General features: G+C 40.2%; 1 protein-coding gene across 7 annotated transcripts in view; it reads right to left on the bottom strand.

The window, feature by feature from the left end:
- KANSL1 (KAT8 regulatory NSL complex subunit 1) overlaps window positions 1-26,057 on the bottom strand; it is a 188,010-nt gene that overhangs the window by 134,486 nt on the left and 27,467 nt on the right. For 3 of the 7 annotated variants that reach the window (XM_059907025.1, XM_059907030.1, XM_059907031.1), the window contains exons 1-2: window positions 24,525-24,641; window positions 6,191-7,565 (exon numbers count right to left, since the gene is read on the bottom strand). In XM_059907025.1, the coding sequence (XP_059763008.1) occupies window positions 6,191-7,482 (1,292 nt within the window). In that variant the 5' untranslated portion in view covers window positions 7,483-7,565; window positions 24,525-24,641. Of the gene's footprint in view, window positions 1-6,190; window positions 7,566-8,972; window positions 8,993-24,524; window positions 24,642-26,057 lie in introns of those variants that run through there. The other 4 variants (XM_059907027.1, XM_059907028.1, XM_059907026.1 and 1 more) reach the window with 2 other exon arrangements.

The raw sequence follows: 26,057 nt of genomic DNA, 5'->3' as shown, positions 1-26,057 counted from the left end.
AACTTCAATCATCTATAATGATCCCTCCCTATTTTTCCCATACCGCCTTTGTTATTAATCCCATTAAATCTATTTCTGCACCATCTCTAGAATTTCCTCTTTTCCTTTTTACACTACATTTATTACACTTACCTATATTACTAGATCTCTAAAGTATTTCCACTCTAGCCACTAAAGCCCCATGCCTTTTAGTCTCTGTCCTCTCTGTGTATGCTGTGCCTTCTTCCTGTACTGACCTACCTCATCAGGCCACAACCAAGACAACCTTCTATCAAAATCCTAGCCATCCTTCACGGCTCATTTCTAATATCCTTTCTTTCCAATTCCATCAACCAGCTGTGATCTCTTCCTATTTCATTTGTATCACCCAACATTTACCGTATATTACTATATGGCCAGGCACTGTTCTAAGTAGTCATCTTTATCTACCATGTCTCCAATACACATCAAAACTATAAACTTTTTGTGGCTAGAAACTCAGTTTATTTACCTATGGCATCTCTCACGTCTCACACGTTCGCTCATAGGTACTTATATATATGATCACTTTAAAAGAGTACAACTGACCCTTGAACAACATGGGTTTAAACTGTGCACATCCATTTAGACGCAGATTTCTTTCAACATTTAATACGATCTGTGGTTGGTGGAATCCATGGATACAGAGGGCCATGGATGTTCAACTGCAGAGAGGGTGGGCAACCCTAACCCCATTGTTGTTCAAGGGTCAACTGTACTTCACTCAATTTTAAAGAATGAAAACACCAATCCCAAGGCAACAGAAAATATTTGGAGCAACTAGATCTGCAGCAAACGGGTAACCTCCAAATTCCTGCTGCCTAACTTCCTTCCTTCAGAATCATACAAGAAGCACCAAGAATAATTCTCACTACCTACATAACTTCTCAGAAAAAAAGCAGGGGGGGCGGAAGATGGAGAAAATACAGAAGTTCCTATTTCTGCCACTGGATGTCATATGCAGGCTAGCAGAAAAAGAAAAAAAAAACATAAAGATGATTAGATTAAATTAGAACAAGGTGTTTGACAAGTGAAAGTTTACTCAGCTCTGAAGTAACTTCTCTAAGAACATGATGGAATATTCCCACGTATGTATCGCACCCAGTAAGATCCACAATAATCATTTTAATGGATTATGGGGCGGAAAGGGGACCTAAGGTAGTAAAAGAATCAAAGCGCTAAGTCACAAGTCAAGAAAGCCATTTTGTTTCGAGGTACACCAGTGACTTAACAGGGAACTTTGCCTCAGACTCCCCAAATGCAAAAAAATGGTGCTGAGAATAGCTCCATCAATGTTAAAGACAGAGCTGTCACAATTCAAAGTAGTTTAAGCCCTAGAGATCAATTTCCTCATTTATATTAGGAAAGGCGGTTACATGATTAGCCCTATAGCTAGTCTGTAGCAAAGAAGGGTTAGATGTTAGCTTTCCAGCTAATAGACCTCTCACTCCATCATTTTGTGAAAGGACAAGGAATAGGAAAATAAGGACAAATCAAGTGGACTGCCATCTTTGGCAACATCATCTGTGAATACTTAATAAATTCAAGTACGAGCTATAACACAAAACATTCCACAGTAACTAAAAAGCAAAATCAACAAACACACTAGTCATTCATTATACCCTGAAGTCTTCACGAACAACTCCAAAAGGGTGAAATTCCCCAGAAACATAGAAAAGTCACCGCAATCAAGACAATCAAAATTCAAATAACTTCTTTAGTGTCACTAAACTGAGCATCTAGTTAATTTTTACTCAACCTTGATCTGGAACAGACTTCAGGAGGCTACCAGACAAATAAAACATAGGTTAGAATAAATTTTAAAAAATAAAAACATGAAAATAAAACAAGAACAGGGAGAATAAAACGAAGCCAAGAATGAGGCTTAAAAAAAAAGTACAACAATAAGTCCTACAAATTTGGCTCTAAACTTCCAAAAGCCAAGAGGAAAATGGAGACCTAGTGAACAACACAAATTATAACAGCCAGGTAATAAAAACAGACTTAAAAGCTTAGGAAAAAATACAATTATTCTTGGTTGCATATCTTTGCCCTGAAGTCCTTATAAAGAAGGCATTGTGTAACATAAAGATATATTTTACATATAAAACAACATATACTTCTGTAGTCACTAACGAAATGTTTTATGGAATCATTTTTATTCTAACCTTCAAGATAAGCCTATAATAACAGTTTACAGAGTTTTTTGTTTTTTAGGGAAAAGAGGTCTACAAACTATCCAGGTACTCAGAACACTGCTGATCTAAGAATACATTTAAGAGAATATCTGGAAAACAATTTTTTCTTTACAGGTACTTACTATAAAAGTTTATAAGCACAAGGGTAATAAAATGAAAACTAAATTCAGCAAAACTAGGTATAGGTCCAGGAATTCCTAACAAAATAGCAGAACTCTTAGAAATGAGAAGGAGGAATACAAAGAAAAACTAAAGTGAAGAAGAGAGTGCGGGCACACAAGCACACATTCAACAGTTCTTGTTATATACACACGAGATAACTATCAATAAATGCTTCTATTCCTACTTCTACAATTAAGAATTAAACATTGAGGTATTTATTGAAACATACAGCTTCCTTTCTAGTCCCTCGATCAAGAAGATGACGTTTTTAAAAAGAATGGTATAGCACAGGGAACTCTACTCAATGCTCTCTGGTGACCTAAATGAGAAGGAAATCCAAAAAAGAGGGGACATATCTATACGTAAAGCTGATTCACTTTGCTGTACAGTATAAACTAACACAATATTGTAAAGCAACTACACTCCAATAATAAAAAAATGCCAAAAAAAAAGAATGAAATGCCATTTGCAGCAACATGGACGGACCTAGAGATTATCATACTAAGTGAAGTAAATCAGAAAGAGAAAGACAAATACCATATGATACCACTTACATGTGGAATCTAAAACATGACCCAAATGAACTTATTTATGAAACAGAAACAGACTCACAGGCATAGAAAACAAACTTATGATTACCAAAAGGGAAAGGGGGTGGGGGAGGGATAAATTAGGAGTTTGCAATTAGCAGATACAAACTACTATATATAAAATAGATAAACAAGGTCCTACTGTATAGCACAGCGAACTATATTCAATACCCTGTAATAAACCATATAAAAAATATGAAAAACAATATACGTAGATATATGTATAACTGAATCACTTTGGTGTTTACCAGAAACTAACAAAACATTGTAAATCAAAGTATTTATACTTCAATTAAAAAAAAAAATTTTTTTTAAATGATGTTTAAATTCCTGCTCATTCCACAGTGTTGTTACTAAACAATGATATAGGTCAAACCCAATGTAATGCAGATTTTCCAAAGTAGTAGTTACATGTACCAAGACAGGAAGATATACAAATATAACATTTTTGGATGATTTTCCAAAAAGAGCTTAAAATAAAAAGGTATAACAGTTTTAAACATAAAATCAGTTAACGAAAAAAAAAAAGGAAAAGGAAAGAACTTCTCTAAACATGTCTCATCCAGCAATATTAGAATTTACTAACTGTAAAATGATAAATACACAATTCTCAACAACATATAAAACCAATCATTCTGCTACGCTAGCATGTGCCTAGGATTTACAATGAATCATTGATTTTCCTCTTGGAAAAAACATAGGAAATAAGGAAAAACACACATGAATTCTTGGTGAAAGCTTGTAATTTTCAGAGAACCATCCACTTGTAATGTAATTTAAGCAACATCATTTAAAAACAATTCATTTCAACAGTCTTCTCTACTAAATATTTTCATTATGGTTGCCCAGACTAAATTTATTGACTTTATCTCTGACAGTACTTCAGCAAAGGAGTGAAATACTAGACAGGCTACTGTAAGAGGTAAAAAGTTGAAATTCACCAGCTGGGTCAAGCTCCTGAAGAGTTAACTAACTTCTTATTCCAGGACTGAAGAATTATAAATCTGGTTATAAGATTTGGGAGGGACTATTAAGTCACAAAGAAAAGGCTTCTCAGCATCCAAAGAACCTCTTTTTTTTTTTTTCTTTTTTAATCAAAGCAATGCATCCACTCTCACTGGCCAATTGCTGAAAATCTTTAAAATACTCAGGTCAACAAACACCTGGCTAAATACTAGCCTTAGTAGCCAATCTGGTAACCTTCCTTAACAAGAACTTAAAAGTATTTACACTTTATTGGTGGTTTTAATTTGTCAATAAATTCATATATATCATAATGTGCAAAAAGTATATTTATTTGACAGTACTTTTAGTGTTCAAATTGTCCTTACTTTATAATATGATCTGAAGCATGGAAACTCAACTTTTTAAAGCATTATTTAGTTGATTTCATTGTAAGAGGATTAGACTGATCCCAAAAAGTTTCCTAAAATGATCCCTCAGTTGTCCTTATAATTTACACCCTGCCAATCAACAAACCATTATGTGAGAAGAAAACCCAAAACGAAGTGATTGGACTAAGAGGTCTTTTCAAATCACTAGACTACCCCACGAAATAAAAAAAGTTCTCTGGTAGGTATTTTCATTTCACTGGGTTGGAACAGTTACCCACAACATTACCAAAACTCAGAAATGTTTCCAATACAATGTATCCTGAAAACATTAAGCTTATAGAGTCTAGGTGTTTTTCTTCATCAAATACACAAAATAAGTACAGGAAACTTAAAATGTTTCAACTACAGTATGTTACACAAAATTACTCTTAAACACGAAATATTCAACTGTTAACCAAGATTTCTTAAAACAGTGGTTTACGCAGCAAAGCAGTGGGGATAATGCCACAAATACTGGCAAGCTGATTTAAGCTACTAATCCATTTAAGGAACGGTAACTATGTTACAGCAGTAGCAAGGCTCTGAAATTTATTTGCTTTAGACCTGAATATAGAAATGGACTTTTGAGCACAGTAAACTAACAAATGGTAATGGAATTTGGTCTACGAGGAAAAAATACAGCAAAATTATCCAGATTTTTTCACTCAAAATAGAAACACAAACCAAAATTTCATACTCGGATACAGTGTTATCCATGTGAATAACAAACAAAACTGAAAAAAAAAAAAAGGAAATTTACTTATGTTTAAAAGCGTAGCTGTCTCAACAAATCCTCCAGTGAAAAGCTTAGTCACCTTTTTATTTCAGGCAAGGGAAAGCCAATTATTCCAACATATCCACCTATTTCAGCCTTCTCTAGTAATCCAACCTTTACAACATCCCTACCCAAAGAGGAAATGAAAGAAGATCTACTAGTCAACTCCCCTGCCCTTCTTTTCCAACTACTCTGTTTACTCTCTCATAAGTCTCGATAAATGTAGATTGATCTATCTCTAAGGAGATATATTTTACTTCCTTATCTGTAAGGAGCAGAATGCAGGGTCAGGAGGGAAGAACAAGAGTAAAGCACCTCTGGCTCAACCAGGTCCATCTAAAGTGCCACACAAAGCTTATGAATAATTTTCCTCAAGCCAACAGATTTTGAAAATCCAGTACCAATTTATCCCAAATATGTCAATACATTTAACTTAACTGAGAGAAAATAAAATCCAAATCTGATAAAGATGGTTTCTTTTAGGGAGAGAATGAGGTTGTGAAAGCAGACTGTGCTTGGAGGCAACCTATAAAGTACTCTGAAGCATTTTCTGATTATTAGTCCTTAAAACATACGGAAATCTCAAGTGTTAAAGGCTGGGTACATTCTCTGCTGAAAGCTCAATTAGAAGCAACTATAAATTCCAGCGAACTTAACTAGGTCAACTAAACTTTTGGCCCCACTTACTAGAAACAACAAAATCTGAAGTCAAGCCTTATAAACTTACAAAAATATCCTACATATAGTTTCAAAAGAAATCTAATTATTCACTCTGAAAGGATGGGTACAGTTATACAAATTGGAAGTCTTCCAGTTTTTTTCTTAGTAAGATTTCAATGGAAAATTAACAGCTTTTACCCTACAGCAACACAACGCTGTACCAAATATACCTTCCATTTCTTCACTAGCAGGTATATATGCACCCACCTACCTAAAATTAGGAAAAAGACAAACGAAAAAAACCTAGGCACCTATATACAAAGAAGCCCATTCTTCCCATGATGGGAATTCACCAACTCTTTCTCCCTTGTCCAAACATTTCCCAAGAATGACATTATGCACGATTCTACTCACAGGGGTAAGTGGCGCTGCTCAGGATCAGCTCTGGTCAGTTCTTCCTCCTCAATATCAGACTCTCCCCCTGAACTACTGTCAGTGACGTCTGAATCAAATGCTCGTTCACTGCACCTCAAGTTGGCTATACCACTGGCTGTAAATCTGTCCAATTCTTCTGAAATCGAATCACTTTTCAGGAAGTTGCTAAGTCCCTCTGAAGTGGCGGTCTCGCTGGCAGCTTTTCTCAACGCAGCTTCAGCCTTTCGAGTTAGCATCAGCTGGCTCCGGGGCCTCAAGGATTCCAAGTTTGGCAGTTTGCTCAAAGTTTTCTCTAAAAATCCACCCAGCTGATGCTGTATATGCCTCTCCACCTGCTTGGCTTGCACAACCTGTAAGCGCTTCTGTAACCTGCGGGCACGGCTCTCAATATCAGCCTGCCGCCGTAGTAAAGCTGATATCCTTGTGTCGGAATCTAAAGCACTGAAAAGAATGGAAGACAGGGGAGACTTTTTACCCTCTAACTTGACACACCCCAAGTTAGAACTGGAGTCTGTGTCAGGTGATAACCTACTGCTTCCTTGAAGTGCCGGCGGCTGTTCCATGGAATTTACAGAAGATTTATTTGCAGTGCTATTATTGCTAAGTATCGTTGTGTGTTCTACATCAAGGCTTCTATGTGGAAGAGTGCAATTGGTCATACCTCCTTTCAAGTCCCCAGATTCAGATGCCACCACTTCACCCCCCTGAAGAGAAGATGACGTGAGAGCTCGTTTTCCCCCATTAAGGGGACTGGAATTGTCGTGATCAGAATGTGTTGAACTTTTAGTCAATTTCTTCGCCAACCCATTTACAGGTGCTTGTGGCAGAGCTGTCTGACCACTTGTATTCATGGTTCTAAGATTCTCTAAGGAAAACTCCAAAACTGGCTGTCTCCCCAACAGCTCAGCTCGGAGTTCATAGGACTGAGATAAGAGAGGATGAGATTTAAGTACTGTCTGCTTGCTGAAGACACCTTGCAATTTCAATGATTCCTTTGAGGGAACAGATGTTACATCGGAGCAAAGATAAGACGCCACCAGTGGTTGCAGCTTTCCCAAGTCTTCCTTGTTAGGATTATTTCGGAAGTCTAGACTGGGGTCCTCTGCAGCAATGGCTTTTCTTTTGGTTCCGTTGGCAGCAATAAGGATGTTGGCGTTGCCGTTATTTTCGGCACTGCCGGGGGACAAAGTGGAGGATGGCGGAGCCAGTTTGAACCGGATATGGTGTGCTTCAGCTGCTGCGTCAGTGAGAGCGGGCGCCATCGCAGCCATTCAGCACAGAGAGACAGGAAGTCCAGCCTCTCCCGGTGCCGAGGCCAGCTCCACAGCCCCTTACCGCCTCCCCAGAGAACAGACTAGAAGAGAAAGAAGAAAAGGAAGTTAGAAATACAAGCACGTTAGAAAACAACACACATGTTTTTAATACAAACATTACTTGAGGCTGTTAACCAAACTCTGCCTCCAGAAGAAAAACACTCAAACCAAAAGGGGAGGTGTGTTGGGGCAGGGCCACAATCCCTGCACAAAAGAAAGAATTCCATCCTTTTTTGTCACTTGTTACCATAAATTGAACGTAGCCACAGACTGTTAAAGTTAAATCATCTGCATCTAAAAGAAAAATATCTTTAAAACTTCTTGAAATTAGTGAATTTAAAGCAAATGTATCAAACTAAGCACCCAGTAATTAAACAGAAAAGAATTAGTAAGGAACTCCTCATCCCTACCAAAAGTTTGTATGCCAATTGTCACAGGTCTGTACATTTTTCTGGCCAAAGGATCCAATGTTCGTCAGCTTCCCACTTCTCTGCAAGACAGATCATACTAAAAGCTTAACTGTATCACACCTGTGTTACCAGTTCACTTCATCAATTTTCTTTTCTTTTGCTGTCCTCAGTACGGCCCACCTCTCAAATTAACTGCCCAACTGATGTGTCTCTTTCCTTTACCCCAAAACTTCTTGAAAAAATAGTTATAAATAGCTGCCTCTGCACTTCTCACTCTTCTATAATCTGGCTTCTACTCCTACTGCTCTGGCAAAGGTCACCAGTAATCTCATTATCAAATCCAAAGCTCAAGCCTCAGTCCGCATTCTATCTGACTTCTCTGGAGCATTAGGTAGTGCTGACCACCCCAATCTTCTTGAAATTCTCCTTTCCAGATGTCCTTGACAACAAGGTCCATTCTTCTGCCCTCTTCTCTCTCAACTCACTTCCTTGGCAACAACCACTATAGCAACATGGTAAGGCCTCCTAGAACTCAGAAAAACATGCTCAGCTGCACTAATCAACATCCCCACCTATGTTCCTCAAGCCCCCTGAAACTCAAAACTGACTTTCTTTTTACTCCTTACCCATTTTTATCATCTCAGGTAACAGTATTGCTTTCATTTAGTAACCCAAGCTAAAAACCTCAGCCATTTGCCACTTCTTTATCCCCTTTGATTTATCTGGTCTGAGAGTAAAAGGAAATCTATGCAAAGAACGAAGCCAGCTGTTCCTAAAGTGTGGCCTATGGACTTCCTGAGAACTCGAAGACCATTTCAGAGGTCCACAAGATCAAAGCATTTTCGTAATAATATTAAACGTTATTTGCCTTTTTTCATAGTGCTGACATTTGCACTAAGGGTACAAAAACAAGTCTGAGCAAAACTACTGGTACCTTTGCACAATTCAGGGCAGAGGCACCAAACTACTAATAACCACTGGTCAATGTATTCTCTATTCATTTAAAAATAAATAAATAAATAGGTTAGTACCACTGACCTTTGATATCCTTGGTGAAATATGAAAATAATGAACTTTATTAAATCTCCACTCGAGTCTTCAGTGTGTGTGTGTATATATAGATATACAAATATTCTGCGCAATGAAGGGAAAGTAGACATAAAGCACTTCTGCTACTTTAAGAAATCTGAGAAAAAGCACTAGTACAACTGAGTTACAAGCTGAACTAGAAGCTTCCCTCACGGAACACTATTTTTACTTGGCAGAACAACTGACAAACTATGATTATTCAGACTTGAATAGTTAGCAGACATTTTCTTGAAAATGAACAAAGTGAACCTGTCACTTCAAGGAAACCCAATGATGATGTTTGTTGCCAATGAGAAAATCTGAGTTTTCAAGCAAAAATAAGTATTTTGAAAACGTGTATCCACCACCATGAGCTTGAACGTTTCCCCAATACTGAAGTCTTGATTAAGTAGACTACTGCTGATATTAGTGAATGAGAATTTGATACCTCATAATGAAATGTGTCAACCTTCGTAAGATCTGCATAACTCAGTGAATGACCAAATGACCAAGCTTGTTAGAAACGAGTGCATGGGTAAAATAAGTGCAAGACAAGCCAATGGATTAATGTGACAGAGTATGAAAAGCTCACTGACACAGCTTTAGATTCCACAGTGCAGCTAACCTTTATGAAACTACTATTTGTCAAGTTTGAGTATAGTGTCAAAGGATAGCCACACTTTAAAAGGCTATTTAAATACTCCTCTCTTTTCCAAACTACACATCTGTACAAGGTCAGATTTTCTTTATATAATTCCAAAACAACATATCACAATAGAATGAATGCAGAAGCAGACAGGAGAACCCAGCTGTTTTCTATTAAGCCAGACATTAGGAAGATTTGCAAAAATGTAAAATAATGCCATTCACACTTAATATTTTTTTTGTTCTGGTAAAAAGTTATTTTCAGAATATGTAATAGGTTTGTTATTTTTAAATGAACTCGTAAATAATTTTTTTTTTAAATTTGGCCACACTGCTTGGTTTGTGGGATCTTAGTTCCCCAACCAGGGATTGAACCTGCGCCCTCGGCAGTAAAAGCGCGGAGTCCTACCCACTGGACCGCCAGGGAATTCCCCGTAAATAATTATTCTTTGAATTTCTTGAGGTTTCTAATCAACTACTGATAATAACCCATAAAAGTTCTCTGTGGTTTCCAACATTTTTTATAAGTGAAAAGGGGCCTTGAGACCAAAAAGTTTATGAATCACTGAACTAAACACAACCTTCTCCTCCCTCAGAAAAAAAAATGACAGCAACTTCCAATTTGGTCAAACATTTTATCTTTAGATAAAAATCAACATAGGATGGTAAGCCCTATAGTACTACACCAAGATTCTTCATAATATGGCAATTCAAATCATTAGTATCAAAATATTTAAGTAAATGATTGAGAAAACATCCGTACAAATACCAATACACTTATAGGTCAAATTTGACTACTGCTCTATGTAACTGCCAAAATTTTCTCACTCTAAGCTTATAATAACTTTAACAAACATCCTATATTCATTAAACTAGATCTTCTGGGGATTACAGAGTTTTATCCTCATGGACTTTCTAGCATATGGCATTCTGTGTGACTAACTGTTCTACGTCCACTTTTCCTATTTCTTATTTTAAATTTAAAAATAATTCCTAATGTAATAAAAAATAGTTATGTTACACTGGTTGAATTGACAGATGAACCAATGTAAGTTCTTTATTCAAAATACCTTGAGTCAATTTTATAAAAGGCATTTTCTCCCATAAACAAAAATCACTATCTGATCTTTCCCATCAACTCAATATCCTCTTTCGAACTGATATCAATACACAGTTGAGGGCTTCCCTGGTGGCGCAGTGGTTGAGAATCTGCCTGCCAATGCAGGGGACACGGGTTCGAGCCCTGGTCTGGGAAGATCCCACATGCCGCGGAGCAACTAGGCCCGTGAGCCACAACTACTGAGCCTGCGCATCTGGAGCCTGTGCTCCCCAACAAGAGAGGCCGCGATAGTGAGAGGCCCGCGCACCGCGATGAAGAGTGGCCCCCGCTTGCCGCAACTAGAGAAAGCCCTCGCACAGAAACGAAGACCCAACACAGCCAAAAATAAATAAATAAATAAACCAAAAAAAAAAAAAATACACACTTGATACTGGCAATGCAAGGAGGCACATTATCAGTGCCACATGATTAATACAGCATATGAGAGTAGATGTAGCCTACTACCCAAAAGCACTACAGTTAAGTCTCAGAAATAGCAGGAAACAGCCTCCCTCTGGGGACTCAAGCAAGGGCACAGATGTTACACAGCTTCCACAAAACTTACTGAGGAAAACCCATGTTCACACAGCTCACGTAAAAAGAGGGGTGTAATTAACATCACACCACAGAAGGTACTTAAGCAGTAAACATTCCAAAGTTATTTCAGAATTATTCAGTTCTTAAAAATTCACAACTTAAAAGAAAAACCTGCTGACTCAAATCCCATCTCTTTCAAGATTTCTCTGACCCTCTGCAAGCAGTCCGAGAACTTGACATTAATCACATACACCTCAAAAGCGAATTTATTTTGCTTACACTCCCTCCTTGGTCTCAATATCCCCACAGGATGCATTGCAAAGAGTAGTTACTAAAACAATTGTCTCAATAAATAGGGAAAGGGAAAAGTGAAGTCTTCAGAAGAAATTCCATTCCTAACTCCTAAATCTTTATCTTTCTACACCAAAACTACTGTTAAAAAAAATATATTAGGGCTTCCCTGGTGGCTCAGTGGTTGAGAATATGCCTGCTAATTCAGGGGACACGGGTTCGAGCCCTGGTCTGGGAAGATCCCACATGCCGCAGAGCAGCTAGGCCCGTGAGCCACAACTACTGAGCCTGCGCGTCTGGAGCCTGTGCTCCGCAACAAGATAGGCCATGATAGTGAGAGGCCCATGCACCACGATGAAGAGTGGCCCCCGCTTGCCACAACTAGAGAAAGCCCTCGCACAGAAACGAAGACCCAACACAGCCAAAAATAAAAATTAATTAATTATTAAAATATATATATATATATAAATATATCTATTAAAAACTACACCCCTCTCCCTTCATTGACTTGAAACGCTGTGCTGAGATGCAATATTACTCCCAAAGACACTCACGGATAAGGGGAGCCGGTCCAGGTTCACATCCTGGCTCCACCTGTATTTAAATTATTTAACTATTCTGCTCCCTCAATTTCCTCATCTGCAAAAAACAGAGCGGACCTCAGAAGGCTGCTGTGATGATTAAATAAAATACTTTCAATTACTTAACCTAGTGCCTGGCACAAGCACCCATTATTTGCACTGTTATTATAACCTATAGACAAAAAGCAAACATTACTGAAATGAAAAAATGTTAAATGAAAAAAAAAGGTGTTAAAAAATAAAACATATACTATGACCTCATTTCTGTTTTTAAAAGTAGGTGATAAGATTCTTTTGTCTTTTATTTTCTGGCTTATGTAATGTTTCCACCATAAACATGTATTGCTTATATAATAAAAAGGAAGGAAGCAAAAATAACGCAAATTCCTAAAGAGCCAAAAAATGTGAATAAGGCAAAATATCACAATAACTTTCTTAAATTTAACATAATGAGCAAAATGTTGATTGAAACGATTCCCATCCCACTTGAATCCCAAAAAACATCACTACTCAACAATTCAGAGCAGAGAAAAACTGTCAGACTTAAGCAGTTTTACAAAAACAGTTTATGATAAATCACCTTTCTCCAAAGAATACAAAGCATTAAAAGCTATAATTACTTACTAATCCTCATAACAACCTGGGTGGTAGGTTTCGGGCTGGGATTATAATTTCCAATTCACTGGTGGGGACAGATAGTAAAGTTATATTGTACATTTAGAATAAAGGAACCTAAAATATTCCAATTTTTTAGTTCATCTAATAAACCACAATCTGACCCAAAAAAAAAAAAAAGATGGAGCTAATGTACCTGCTGTCACTGACATAAACTAAGATTCAGCAGTAACCTTGAAGAGACAAAAAGAAGGGCTATCTTATCAAGGTCCTTTAAAAGGCTATAAAAGTTTGGGCTAGGTAATAACAGTCTCCCTCCCAGTTCCAAGAAAGCATTTTGGGGACTGCAAGATGTCAAATGGGTTCAGCAGGCAAACACATTTAGGAGAAACTTCCTTGATGAAGATTCACAACACACTTCATTATACTGAATACTCAAATATTTGCACCTTTAACAAATAAACATCATTTTTCCATTACACCTACTAATATCTTGCAGAACACTGTTCTGAGGGATACAAGTTAGAATACAGTTCAAATATGTGACCTCTAGGGCCCCTTCCTGTGCTTATGATTCTATTATTATAAACTGAAATACAGATTCAAGAACAAACTTCCACCTAACACAAGTAGCACTGGGAAGCCAAAGTACACCCCTAGGACAGAGTTCCTCAACATCAGCACTACTGACTTGTGCCAAATTATTTTTCGTTGTGGAGGAAGGGGATCTCTCCTGTGCACTGCAGGTGGTTTAGCAACATCCCTGGCCTCTACATGCACTAGATGCCAGCAGCACTCTCCTCTCCTATAAATTATGACAACCAAAAATGCCTCCAGAAATGACAAATGTCCCCCAGGGGGCAAAATCACAACCCCCAATTGAGAACCACTGTCTAGAGACAGATTCTCTCTACAGCTACAGATGTCTGTACATACATACATATTTCTGTATATACATACATATTTCTGTATATACAGATTTCCAGAAAGCACACATATCTGGCTGCTTCAAATAGTGCAAGTCAAAACTAACTCCACACCTGCAAATGAGAACCATGCCTTATTCCTTGTAAATTCCCAAGACAGGAGTCCAGTTACACAAGAATAAACTGGCAGCATCCACCTTGCAAAAATGTTGATAAGCTGCCGGGACCCAAAGGGAAGGGTCTGGCCATTTGGGTGGCCAACAACCGCACTTTCACTGAAAACAGAAGCAAAAATCAAATGGGGGAAAAGAAGCTTGCCCATAATGTGGCTTCTACTAACCTCTTCCCACCATTACCTCATTACTCTGCACAAAACAAAGAAATAGCCAGAGGAAGGATGGTTAGGGAAGTGTCTGTGAAGTTATCAAAATTTCAGCTGAAACTTGAAAATTAGCTAAAATTTCATTATGTAGAAGGCTGGGGTAAAAGAAGGGTAATGTGGCATTCTAGTAAGAGGAAAAGGCACAGGAAAAGGCAAAACTGTGGGAAAACATAGGATATCCTGGAGGTTGAAAGAAATGATCAATTTGCTTGAAATATAAAGCATATTGTAACAGAGAAAACACTATAGAAAAAGGTGAAAAGGAAGTTTGAAGCCAGATCATTAATGGACAACCTTCAATAGCCAGCCTTTACTCAGACTAAAAGGCAGTAGAAAGTCATTAAAGGTTTTTCACATGGGGAGTGACACATGAGAACTGTGCTTCAGAGACCAGTTGGGTAGGACAGATTAAAAGAAAGTAAAAAGTCAAAGACCAATGAAGAAGCTACTGCAATAATCCAGATAGGATACAACAAGAATCTCAACTAAGGTGTTCACCACAGTGGAATGGTCGAAGTCTCCTCCAGGCTTTGGAAGGGCCTAAAGTCTGCAGAAGGGCCAAATAAGTGACATAAACAGAAAAGGTAAAAGACTCTTAGGAAACAAGAGAGAAGGCTGTCTTTTCCTTTATAATTTCAGCTCCTTAATGATAAAAATCTCATTTATTTCTCATAAAGCTGTACAGGTGGGGGGGGCTGTTCAGTTTTGGGGTATCCTCTCCTTTCCTAACAGGGCCAACCCAAACCCAGCCCGCATCTGCATCAGCTCACATCTAAATTATCATAACAGCTTCCTGACTGATGCCTCAGTCCTCTAATCCATTCCATAATCCATTCTTTTTATCGCCTCTCTTCTCTACTCTAGAATAACTCCTAGTACCTTTCTCATGAGTCCAAATTCTCCGAGATGAAACTTAAAACAATATCAAAGCAAGTGCATCAGTTGGCTTAGACCTAGAACTCCCTGCCCCCAGATTCAACTCCATAATCTTTGCCTATGCTGCTGCCTCTACCTGGAAGGTCCTTCTACCCTTTAAGTCCAAAACTTAATCCTTCAATACACAGCATCTCCACAACAACTTTTCCAGACTATTCAGATTCACATCACTTTCTTCCTGCTTAAACTGTACAATGCACTTAAAGTCATCACTCAATTAAAATCATCTGAATGTTCCCTAGTTGTCAATTTATTAATATTAATTTATTCTATTTCCGAGACAGGAGAAGTTCTTTAACATCCCTCTTTGTATGCTCACTAACTTTATCTAGCTAGAGCTTGGTACATAGTAAGCACTGAGAACACTTACTGACAGGGCTAGAGTAGTTAAAAAAGACCTAGAGGGAGGCTTTCACGTGTAAGATTGTGCTAAGCAGAGAAAGATGAGGAAATTCTAATCAAGAAACTGACACAATCAAAATAATAGGGAAGGATTTGGGAGATGATCCACAGAACTTGGATGAACCAAGTGTTACGTGCTTCGTGATGAAGTACCAAAAGCTACATTATGGAACACACTGGAAAGTATTTTTTTTTTGTATTTCTTTTACAAATGTAGATTTGTTATGGAATACAACAGGGAGTGGGCAGCAAAATTTTTATTATAAAACAAAGAAATAATGTGGACCTCACCACCCCAGTCCCTAACACTCTCTATGCCAACAGGGCAGGGCTTCTTAGGTTTTATAATTACTAAGGGAATCATAGCTCTGGTTGGAGAAGAGGTTATTATTATGATTGTTCTAACATTCACTAAATGCTCTAATGTTCACTAACATTAATTGACCTTTTACTGCGTCTGTCACTGTGCTAAATGTTTTACATACACATCCTCATTTAATCATCACAATAACATTATAAGACGAGTATGTACTCTTATTCTCATTTTATAGATAAGGAAACTGGTGCTCAGAAGTTAAGTAACATGCCCAAGATCACACAACTACCAAGCTGCAGAGGCAGGACTCCGATTCAAATCTCTAACTGTAAGGCCCATGCTTTCTTTTTTTTTAATTGAAGTATAGTTGAATTACAATGTTGTGTTACCACTATATACAAGGCTAGGTTTAAACTGGAAGGAGCTTAACTGCTAAACATGAGGTTTTTGAATTTTAGTCTTTATGGGAAAGTCAATAACAAATACCAACTGATTATCTCCAATAGACATTTTATTAAAATGCCTACAGCATTCAAAGCCCCACACCAAGTGTCTATAAGGACGACATGGACCAGTAAAGACAGACACTCACTGTGATCAGGGAATCCTGGGGGGACATTAGGGGACCCTCACACAGGCTGAGAGTGGGTGGGGTCACAGAAGGCTTCCCGGGGGAAAAACATCTAAGTTGAAACCTAAAGAATAAGGAGGGTCCAGTATCGCCCATACAGCTACTTCCAACACCCCTACCCCCAACACCAAATCCAAAACCAACTCTTGCCCCTCAACATGCCCTATGTGAATGAATCCCGATCCCAATCACTGATTTACCATCTACCATAGACATCTTAAACATATACTAATACTTAAACATATACTAATACCAGACAGGAATAATAGGAAGACTATAGGAGTTCATGGTCTAATGCTGGAGACACCAAGAATTATAGCAGTGTCATCAATGCCAAAGATAAGAAGATAGAAATTAGGTGTGAAGGTAAACCCAGATGATAAAGCACTGTTTTTCCTGAAGGGATCAAGCAAGGCTTCAGAAAGAGATGACATTCTGACTGAATACTGAAGGTTAAATAGGGAGGATTCAATATAGAATGACAGGCACGTTCATTGCATCCTTAATACCACTGCCTTAGTTCAGAACCTCTTACGTATTACAGTAATCCAGGCAGTAGTAATCTTCCAACTGTTCTTTCTTCCTGTCTCAGCAAGCCTTCAATCTAGTGCCCACTACCACTACCAAAATGATTACTAGAAAAGAAGGAGGAAAAAAGGGAAAAAGAGAGGGAACATAAATCCAACCATGTTGTGTTCCTGCTTAAAATCCTTCAGTGACTCTAGGGTAAGGATGAACCCAAACTCCCACACATTTATCTGCCCCCCTTTTACACTCAGCCTCATCTCCAACCTGTCCCCACCTTAGCCACCTGAATCTTATTTAGTTCCAGACTCTTACATACCCTTGTACCTTTGCTTTTCAAGTTTTAGCTCAAGATCTCATGCTCTTTAAACTATTCCCCATTCATTTCAGGTGAAGTTAGAGGTCCCTTCCACTCTAGGGTCTAATATGCACTCCCACGACACCCTGGGCAACAGCTCATAATGGAACATAAACACCTAGTTTTGTCGCCCTCCCGCCCCAATCCCGACTGTATATTTCTTAAAAGGAAGGTTATGGGTTGTTTTATCTCTACCCTTACATGTAGCACTGCGCCTGGCAGAGAGTGGACCAATACATGTTAGCTAACCTGAGTAGTCTATGCTGAATGCATCAGATGGAGATCCATTATAAAGTTAATGGGGGTGTCTGATCATAAAGTAAAAACAATCTAACAATAAGCAGGAACGGGGCTTCCCTGGTGGCTCAGTGGTTAAGAATCTGCCTGCCAATGCAGGGGACACGGGTTCGAGCCCTGGGCCGGGAAGATCCCACATGCCGCGGAGCAACTAAGCCCATGTGCCACAACTACTGAGCCTGTGCTCTAGAGCCCGCGTGCCACAACTACTGAAGTCCACGCACCTAGAGCCTGTGCTCCGGAACAAGAGAAGCCACTGCAATGAGAAGCCCACGCACCGCAAGGAAGAGTAGCCCCCACTGGTCGCAACTAGAGAAAGCCCACACTCAGCAACGAAGACCCAACACAGCCAAAAATGAATATAAATAAAATAAATAATTTTTTAAAAAAGAAGCAGGAACCAACTGAATCTAGGACAGACTTCAACTACCTCAAGTTCCGGTCATTTACATTGCCAAGCACATGCACTCAGACCGACAAACTTTTTTTTTTTTTTTTTTTTTTTATGACTGTGTTGGGTCTTCGTTTCTGTGCGAGGGCTTTCTCTAGTTGTGGCAAGTGGGGGCCACTCTTCATCGCGGTGCGCGGGCCTCTCACTATCGCGGCCTCTCTTGTTGCGGAGCACAGACTCCAGACGCGCAGGCTCAGCAACTGTGGCCCACAGGCCTAGTCGCTCTGCGGCATGTGGGATCTTCCCAGACCAGGGCTCGAACCCGTGTCCCCTGCACTGGCAGGCAGATTCTCAACCACTGCGCCACCAGGGAAGCCCGACAAACTTTTTAAGTTACTTTTAAACTACTAAATTTGGCTACATAAGCCTTTTGAAGGCAATACCTATCAAAATTTTAAATGCAACTACTCAGACTTTTACCTAGTAACTGCACTTCTAGGAACCTATCCAACAGAAATATTCTCACAGATACATAATAATATATGCACAATTCTTTTGCTGAAGACAATTCTTTTACTGAAGAACTGTAATAGCAAAAAAAAAAAAAAAAAAGCTAAACTTAAAAGATACAATAGAATATTCTGCAGCTATTAAAAAAAACTGTTTATGTTGATGTGAAAAATCTCTATGATATATAACTAAATGAAAAAAAAAGACCAAGCTACGAAACAGGTAAGATCATGTTTGTATTTAAAAAAAAATAAAATTGTTTTGAAGGATAACTACATATCAAAATATTTATTCACGTTTATCCTATTTCTATCTTATCACTGAATTCAAGTTTCCTACCAGTTTACTTCACAAAAAACAAAGAAGGAAAAATGTATTTTTATCTCATCTCTTCCTAGCAAACTCTAATAACACAAGTGTTTCTGAACAATACTAAAATCGAAGATTTCTTGAAGGGTCCAAGCAATTCAAAAGCAAACAAGTTCTTAGGTTGGGGGGGTAGGGGATGAGGAGGGGGTACCTGACCAAAGTCGAGGGATCTCACTGAATCAACCTATCCCTTTAGAATACTGAATTAAAGATTAACTACAAAAAAACAGCAATCCATTATCTTCTGAAATATGCTTAAAGTCTTCAAACATCCTCAGTTCTCCATGGCAATATATGAGCAGTTTAACAAAACTTTCCTGACAGTTCAACTTATCAGACCAGTATTTCTGCAAAGCCTCTAATGCTAGCAAACATCAGAAGCTAAACTAATTAGCTTTTCGCCTTTATCCCTTCATCATACCCTCCAGTGGAGGTGCTAGTAAGCAGTCACAAAGGCCAAATAGCAAGGGAAAGCCTAGATATCAGTTTTTAGCAATTTTTGGTTTAATGCCCTAACAACAAAATTGTAATTCATCTTTTTTATTCCCGAACACTTCCCCTCCAAGTGAATTTAACCAGGTCTGACCCTAAGGTGCTCCCTTTTTAAAAAAGAAATTAAGGGACTTCCCTGGTGGCACAGTGCTCAAGAATCCGCCTGCCAATACAGGGAACATGGGTTCGATCCCTGGTCCTGGAAGATCCCACATACCGTGGAGTAACTAAGCCCAGGCGCCACAACTACTGAGCCTGCGCTCTAGAGCCGGTGAGCCACAACTACTGAAGCCCGCGTGCCTAGAGCCCGTGCTCCGCAACCAGAGAAGCCCCTGCAATGAGAAGCCGGCACACCACAACGAAGAGTAGCCCCTGCTTCTCCACAACTAGAGGAAACCCACATGCAGCAACGAAGACCCAACACAGCCAAAAATAAATAAATAAATGTATTGAAAAAAATATATATAAAGAAATTAAAAGGTCAGGGACTCTATTAAGTTTGATGCCACTCAAGCAACTTTTTTCCAAACAAGGGTGGAATCTGCTGTACTTAAAATTCAGAGTGAGATCTCATTTGGGATTCCTGGTTCAAGTAACAAGAACCAAAGTTTCTGATAACATTCAGATAAAACTGCACTGAATTTACCTCCACCTTACATTTCCTCACTCTCAAAAGCTTGGGGAGAAACTATTTTTAAAAAGTTAGAACTGGAGGAAAAAAAGGAAAGTTTACAGTCAACAACAATATATAGCTAAATAATTCCCTAGTGGGCTAGGGCATGCAAATGTTACAATTTTATAGAGCTAGTTTAAAATCTTAGAAAAGCAAGGCTTGCAGAAGGTAACATTTATTAAGCAGCTATCCGTTGCCAGAGACCACTACCCAACAGAGAAACAAGAATTTAAAAGGTATCTACCTTGAAGGGCCTCTCTTGACATAATGGTTTAAAATCTTCATATACAATCCTTAAGTTTTTCTTTCAGACTACCCAAGTTTGCTTTTCATTCATAAATGTGAACTGTGCTCTCTACTTTGAAGTCGGTTTCCTCACACCCTACATTTTTGCTTTACTTTTATTTGATTAAAGACAAGAAAAGCTTAACACACAAAGAGAAAAAACATCTACTTCAGTTCTTTTTGGAGACCAGGCTTTTTGGTAAATCATACCTATCAGCTTATTTTCTCCTATACATTTTACCCTACATCCTAAAAGACAGGCACAGGGCATAATGCAGGAACAAATGATAACCGAACTAATAAATAATAGTGACCCTCCCAATCATATATACTGGTCTTTTCCTATGAGCCACAATTCTCTCCACAACCTGCAAGTGACCCAAGGACACCACTTTCTTATCTCTTCTTGTGGCCTTCAAATATTAGTGACCTCTATCACAGTGTAATATTTGTCTTTTTAAATTCATATTGTCTTTTCTAAGCATTACTGCGGTTCACTGAGTTTTGATCTCACATTTCAGGGAATGGGAAGTACTGATGAAAGTGTCTTGTTTTGTGTCATGAATTATCACTCTGGCAGGAATATTTTTGCACGGCTTTTAGTATGCCCAGAGACTAACATGCAATTTATTATGATAGAAACTATAATTTAAACATACATCTTCAGAAGCAACATGAAGACTCAAAATCCAGACTTAATATAGCTTTCCAAGAAATAGTTAAAGTCCTTTTTAGGGAAAGGACGTGGTCCAAGTACTCTCTGCACTGTCACAGTAAAAAGGCCAGGTGTTTGGGGCCATTTTATTTGAGTCACCTGCACCTGTACTTTTTTATAAAGTGATCAAGTAAAAAGGCACTAATGTAAAATATGCTTTCTGAGACCCAGAACAATCTAACCAATCAAGGCAGAAACTTACTTAAAATAGAGAAAGAGGGCAAAGAAAAGGTGCTTTGAAACTCTAAATAAACCACTCAATAATGAGATTTGCTCTGGGGCAATCAACCAAAGACCACATACTTGGTCTGCACTAGTTCCTCCTTTCCAAACTCAAGGGGATGGAAAGATGCTTGGGGTTAAAAACAAAAAAACAACAACAAAAAAAACAATTAATTGAAAAAAAAAAAAGTCTCTCTCTCTCCAGGAAGGAAATCACTTAATTTCTGTGTCTAATGACCTCGCCAAGAAGAAAAAAATAACCCCTACCAAACCCCCCGCCCAAGGAAGATGACAATATAAGAGGAATAAGCAATATTCTTTAAACACAGTACTTTCAATGACTATTATTTAAAATATCCAACATGGATTACTAAGTTTTTTCACATTTTAAAATTGCTTTTCTAGTACTATAACAAGGTAACTAAGCTTTACTCAAAAAAGTTTCTAACTAGAACCACTCAATAGTAAAATACCCTCTCAAATCAGCATCATCAACCACAGTGGCCCTATGTTTACAGAACATGAGTCAGGTTATATCAAACAGAACAAATCTATAACTTGTTACTCACTTTAAAATACAATTAAAATCTGTGATCAATCCAATAAAATCCAGAATAGTAGAGACACTGGTTACAGTGTAGCATGACTAGAAATGGAAAGGTACCAGCAGTGCTTGAAGAAGAAAAATAGTTACTTTCCTTTCTTCTCACCTTGATAAAAGTTAAAAGTAAACTAAGGCTTACTCATTTTCTAGCTTCCAGAATTTTCCTCAACAGGATAATGATAAGTCACCTAACAATCAATGTGTGCTCTGCAGGTTTAACCATAGGAATAACATGTGTAGGCAGGAAGAAAATCATACAAAGATTTAACATCTCACTTTGGTAAAGCACAAAAGTCAAACACTGAAATTCTGAATAAGGCTTTCAGGAAAGATGCAGCAACACTTCTAAATACTTCACTTAAGTAGATTCACAAAGATAAAAGGACCAAAACCCCACCATACCTCAAGGCTCTATCAATACTTAATTGATCACTCTTTTAACTGTCTACAGACGTAAATCAAAAATACTTTTTATATACTTAAATTAGGCAGTCATCAGAGACCAATCATCTTTTACCATAATACAGATGTTAAGAATCTTTGTCACATCTATGTTTCCCTCCAAATGGTATACACTTGAAAATTTAAGAATTGACCACCTCAAATCATGAGATCACTAACAAATACATCAAATATGCTAAAGGTCAAAGGAACTGCATACTTTGTAGGATAAACCTAGCAGAAATCGAAATCAGAATTCCATGACTGAGGATAGTTATCCCACATTTATAATACATTTTTTAGATTCCCAAGGGATGAGCATTTTTACCTTGCCTTATTTTTAGAACTACACATCACACTGCACATATCACATGACATGATGTAACTGTTAGCAAAGAAAATGGCCCAAAACCATTGAAAATATACATGGTAGAGGAAACGAATCAATGCACACAAGAATCACTATATTTCATATTTACTTTTTGAAATTTTTTGAACTCAGAACAGACCTTTTTTCAAATTGGAAACGCGGTTAGTAAGCTCTGTAGAAACAACACAGAAATGTATTCGGTATTTTATAAAATAGGAATTTACCCAACTATGGGGAAAACTGATACGAAGAAACATAATAGAACAACATTCTTCTAAATCTACAGGATTAGTAGTAAAAATTCTCTGGATCAAAAACGCAACAGAAACATAATGAAATACCTTCAGGTAGAAAACAATTATTACTCAAAACTGTTCAGTGTTGTTGCGAGAAAAAAAAAAATAGTTTTAAATGACAAGCATGTAGACAATTGAAAATTTCTAAATTGGTCAGACAGTATGCTAGAAAAAGAACTAAGTATAGCCTGTAGAAGGGGGGAGGGGAAAACACACCCACTTAAGCCCTTGTAAATAGTGGTTAAAGGACCCAAAAAGCAGGGAAAATACTACAGACTATTCTGAGAAATGGAAAACATATTCCAATGTTCTACTTTCCATACTTGAAAGTGCTTTAGAAACGAAGTTCAGTAACAACCTATAACTATATCATGATTATGCAAGGCAAAGATTATGTAATTTTATCGTTTATTATAAATGTTCTCCGATTTTAAAACTAAAAAAACTAAAACGTTTTGATCTCTGTAATAGGGAGGAGAGAAGTTCTTCTGGGCTACAATTTAAAAATATAAACACACACCCCAAAACAAACAAAAAAACACAATGATTGCTAGCCACGTGACAAAGGAGATGGCAACACCAGGATTGTGAATGGAGGGGAGGGAGGCGAGGCAGGAGGACTAGGAAGATTTCTCGGAACTTTGGGGACCTCGGGATTCGGGTCTCCCGACGCTTAACGTACCAAACTCTAGCCCGACTAGTTGTACTGTTAACATTCTCAAGTAGTTTATTAATAGGTCACGAAAAATGCTCCAGTGACCTCCAGAATAAAGGGGGGAAAATCGGAGGAGGAGGAAAGAGAGCAATTTAAAGTGGCGCCATCATGTCACCCCTTCTCCCCTGAGGCAATCAATAAGCAATAGTTAAGTAACGTGTTTCTCCAAAAAAACCACACTGGGATCCCGACAACGGAAAACAAAAGGATTTTTAAGTAAAACATGAGGGTAAGGCTGTTTATCCTATGGAAAACAATCAAATTATTTGCTGAGAATCAAAAGACAGTCAGCCGGAAAACAGGCCCCCCAAACTCACTTAAAAGCAAATAAATGTCTCTTCCTCTTTAGTTTAAAAAAAAAAACAAACACGTCTGCCTGAGGGAGACTAGATCTAAAAACGTAAGTGACCTCAATTTACAGGCAACAAAAATAATAAATAAATGAAACAAATAATCATCTCACTAAACAATCAGAGTTGTGATACACACCGTGAAACGCGCAAGACGTGTGTTTCGGCCAGAGAAAGGCCTTTTGCAGTCAAGAGAAGTTCAAGGCGAGAGCAAGAGTTTGTTTGGGTTTTTTTTTTTTTTAACCGGAATAAATCGTGTTCTTAAGGCCGCATTTTTAAATAGAACGCCAAAGGAAAAGCTGGCGAACGAGGCGGCAGCTGGTGGGGAAGGGCCCCCGCACACCCCCGCCCTTGGGGCGACTCCCAGCCTCGGACCCGCAGCGGGGAAGCCCGGAGAGGCCATTTAAAGTTCCGGGGATTTTTCCTGCCCTGCCCTGCCTTTCTAGTTACAACTAACAAAGAGAGGGAGAAATGGGAGCCACAGGGAGAGCGAGGAGAAGGAGAAAGGGCAGCGGGAGGAGGAGAGCAGCAGCAGCAGCAGCACCTACCACGTGATGGAAGAGCGTTGCCCGGGCGGATTCAGCCCCACAAAATGGGCGCAGTTTGCAAACAGCCCCCGGCCTGGGCGCCGAGGGCCGGCGGCGGCGGCGGCGGCGGCGGCGGCGGGCGGGGGCGCGCGGCGGCGGCTCCGGCCCGGGCCCGCCGCTCTCCTCCCCCCCGGCGCCCGGAGCCGCCCTGACTTTCCGGGCGGGGGGGCGAGGCGGAGGGGGAGGGGAAGGCGGCGGCGGCGGCGGGGAGCGGCCGCTTTTTCTTCTCTTTCGGGCTCTTTCTCCGGCCTTCCTCGGCTCCGGCGGGGCCTGGGCACGGCCGGGGACCACAGCCCGGCCGGGAGGACGGGCGGGCGGGGGCAGAGAGTGAAGCCGCCCCCCCGCCCCGCACAAACAAGCGCCGCCGTCTGCAGCCCAAGCCCGCACCCCGGCCGCCGCCCCCGGACGCCTCTTCCCGGCCGGGGAGAGCGCTCCGGCCGCCCCCCGCACCGCCGCGGCGAGACGAGTCGGCTTCGCTAAGGTGCTCGGTTCTCCCGCCGGCTCGGCGAGCGGTGGCGGCGGTGGCGGCGGCACTGGGAAAATGGCGGCCGAGCTTCTTTTCCCTCCCCCCCTTTAATCTGAAGCGGAGGGAGAATGGAGCGAGCGAGCGAGCGGGCGAGCGCCGGGGACACGGGGAGGAGGGACAGCAGCGCCTCCGCCGGCTGCGGCTGCGGCGGCGAAGGGCCGCTCCGCCCCGGCGCGCCGCCAGGGGGCGCCCACCGCGCCGCCCCCGCGAGCCTCCAGGAGGCGCGGCCGCCGCCGCCGCCTCAGTCATGGCTCCTCGCCGCGGCCGCTGTTTCTGCACCTCCAGCTGCGGAGGCCGCGGCGCCGGGACCCAGCCGCTCCCAGACGTGCGGCGGCGGCACGCGGCACTGCGGCAGGCGGGAGCGGACCCTCGCTCCGGCTGGGGTGAGGCTAACCTGAGGCACTGACGCCGTCACATTCCTTCCGCGCTTGGGCTGACAAGGCCGCGCGCCGGCTATGAGGGGCAAGGCAGGCTGGGGCGAGAGAGCAAGAGGACGTGAGCGAGGAACTGTTTGTACTGGGTAGTAAATAGGCTAATGCCGTCGGTACCACATTATTCCAGGGCTAAACGTGTGCTCAATCAAGTGGGGAACTCCCTGACCAGTGAACCGCTTCCTGCCGCCCTTTGTCCTAGCAGCCTGCCTCCGTACACTGCAGCACGCCTGGGCACTAGCCCCAGTGCCGCGATCCGCAGCCGCCAGGGTTAAAAAAAAAAAAAAAAAAAAAAAAAAAGCGCACGTCTTCATTGCGCAGGCGCGGGCCAGGGCCCGCGCCGGGCCAGCCCGGGAAGGGACAGCCGGGAGCAAGAAGGGAAGTGATGGCCCACCAGCGCCAGGCCCGCTGGGAACTGTAGTTTTCGTTAAGAAACACGCGTCTGGTTTTGGGTGTCACGGCTTGGCGGATCCACCAAAGCAGGCAAATGGCATTACACAATGAGTATTTATGCTTCCTGTCTCCACCAAAAGGAAG

The sequence above is a fragment of the Balaenoptera ricei genome, chromosome 20 (genome assembly GCF_028023285.1).
Source record: "Balaenoptera ricei isolate mBalRic1 chromosome 20, mBalRic1.hap2, whole genome shotgun sequence".
NCBI classification, from domain to species: domain Eukaryota; kingdom Metazoa; phylum Chordata; class Mammalia; order Artiodactyla; family Balaenopteridae; genus Balaenoptera; species Balaenoptera ricei.
Note: the sequence above shows the minus strand (reverse complement) of the source record. Positions and strands in the feature narration are given on the sequence as shown.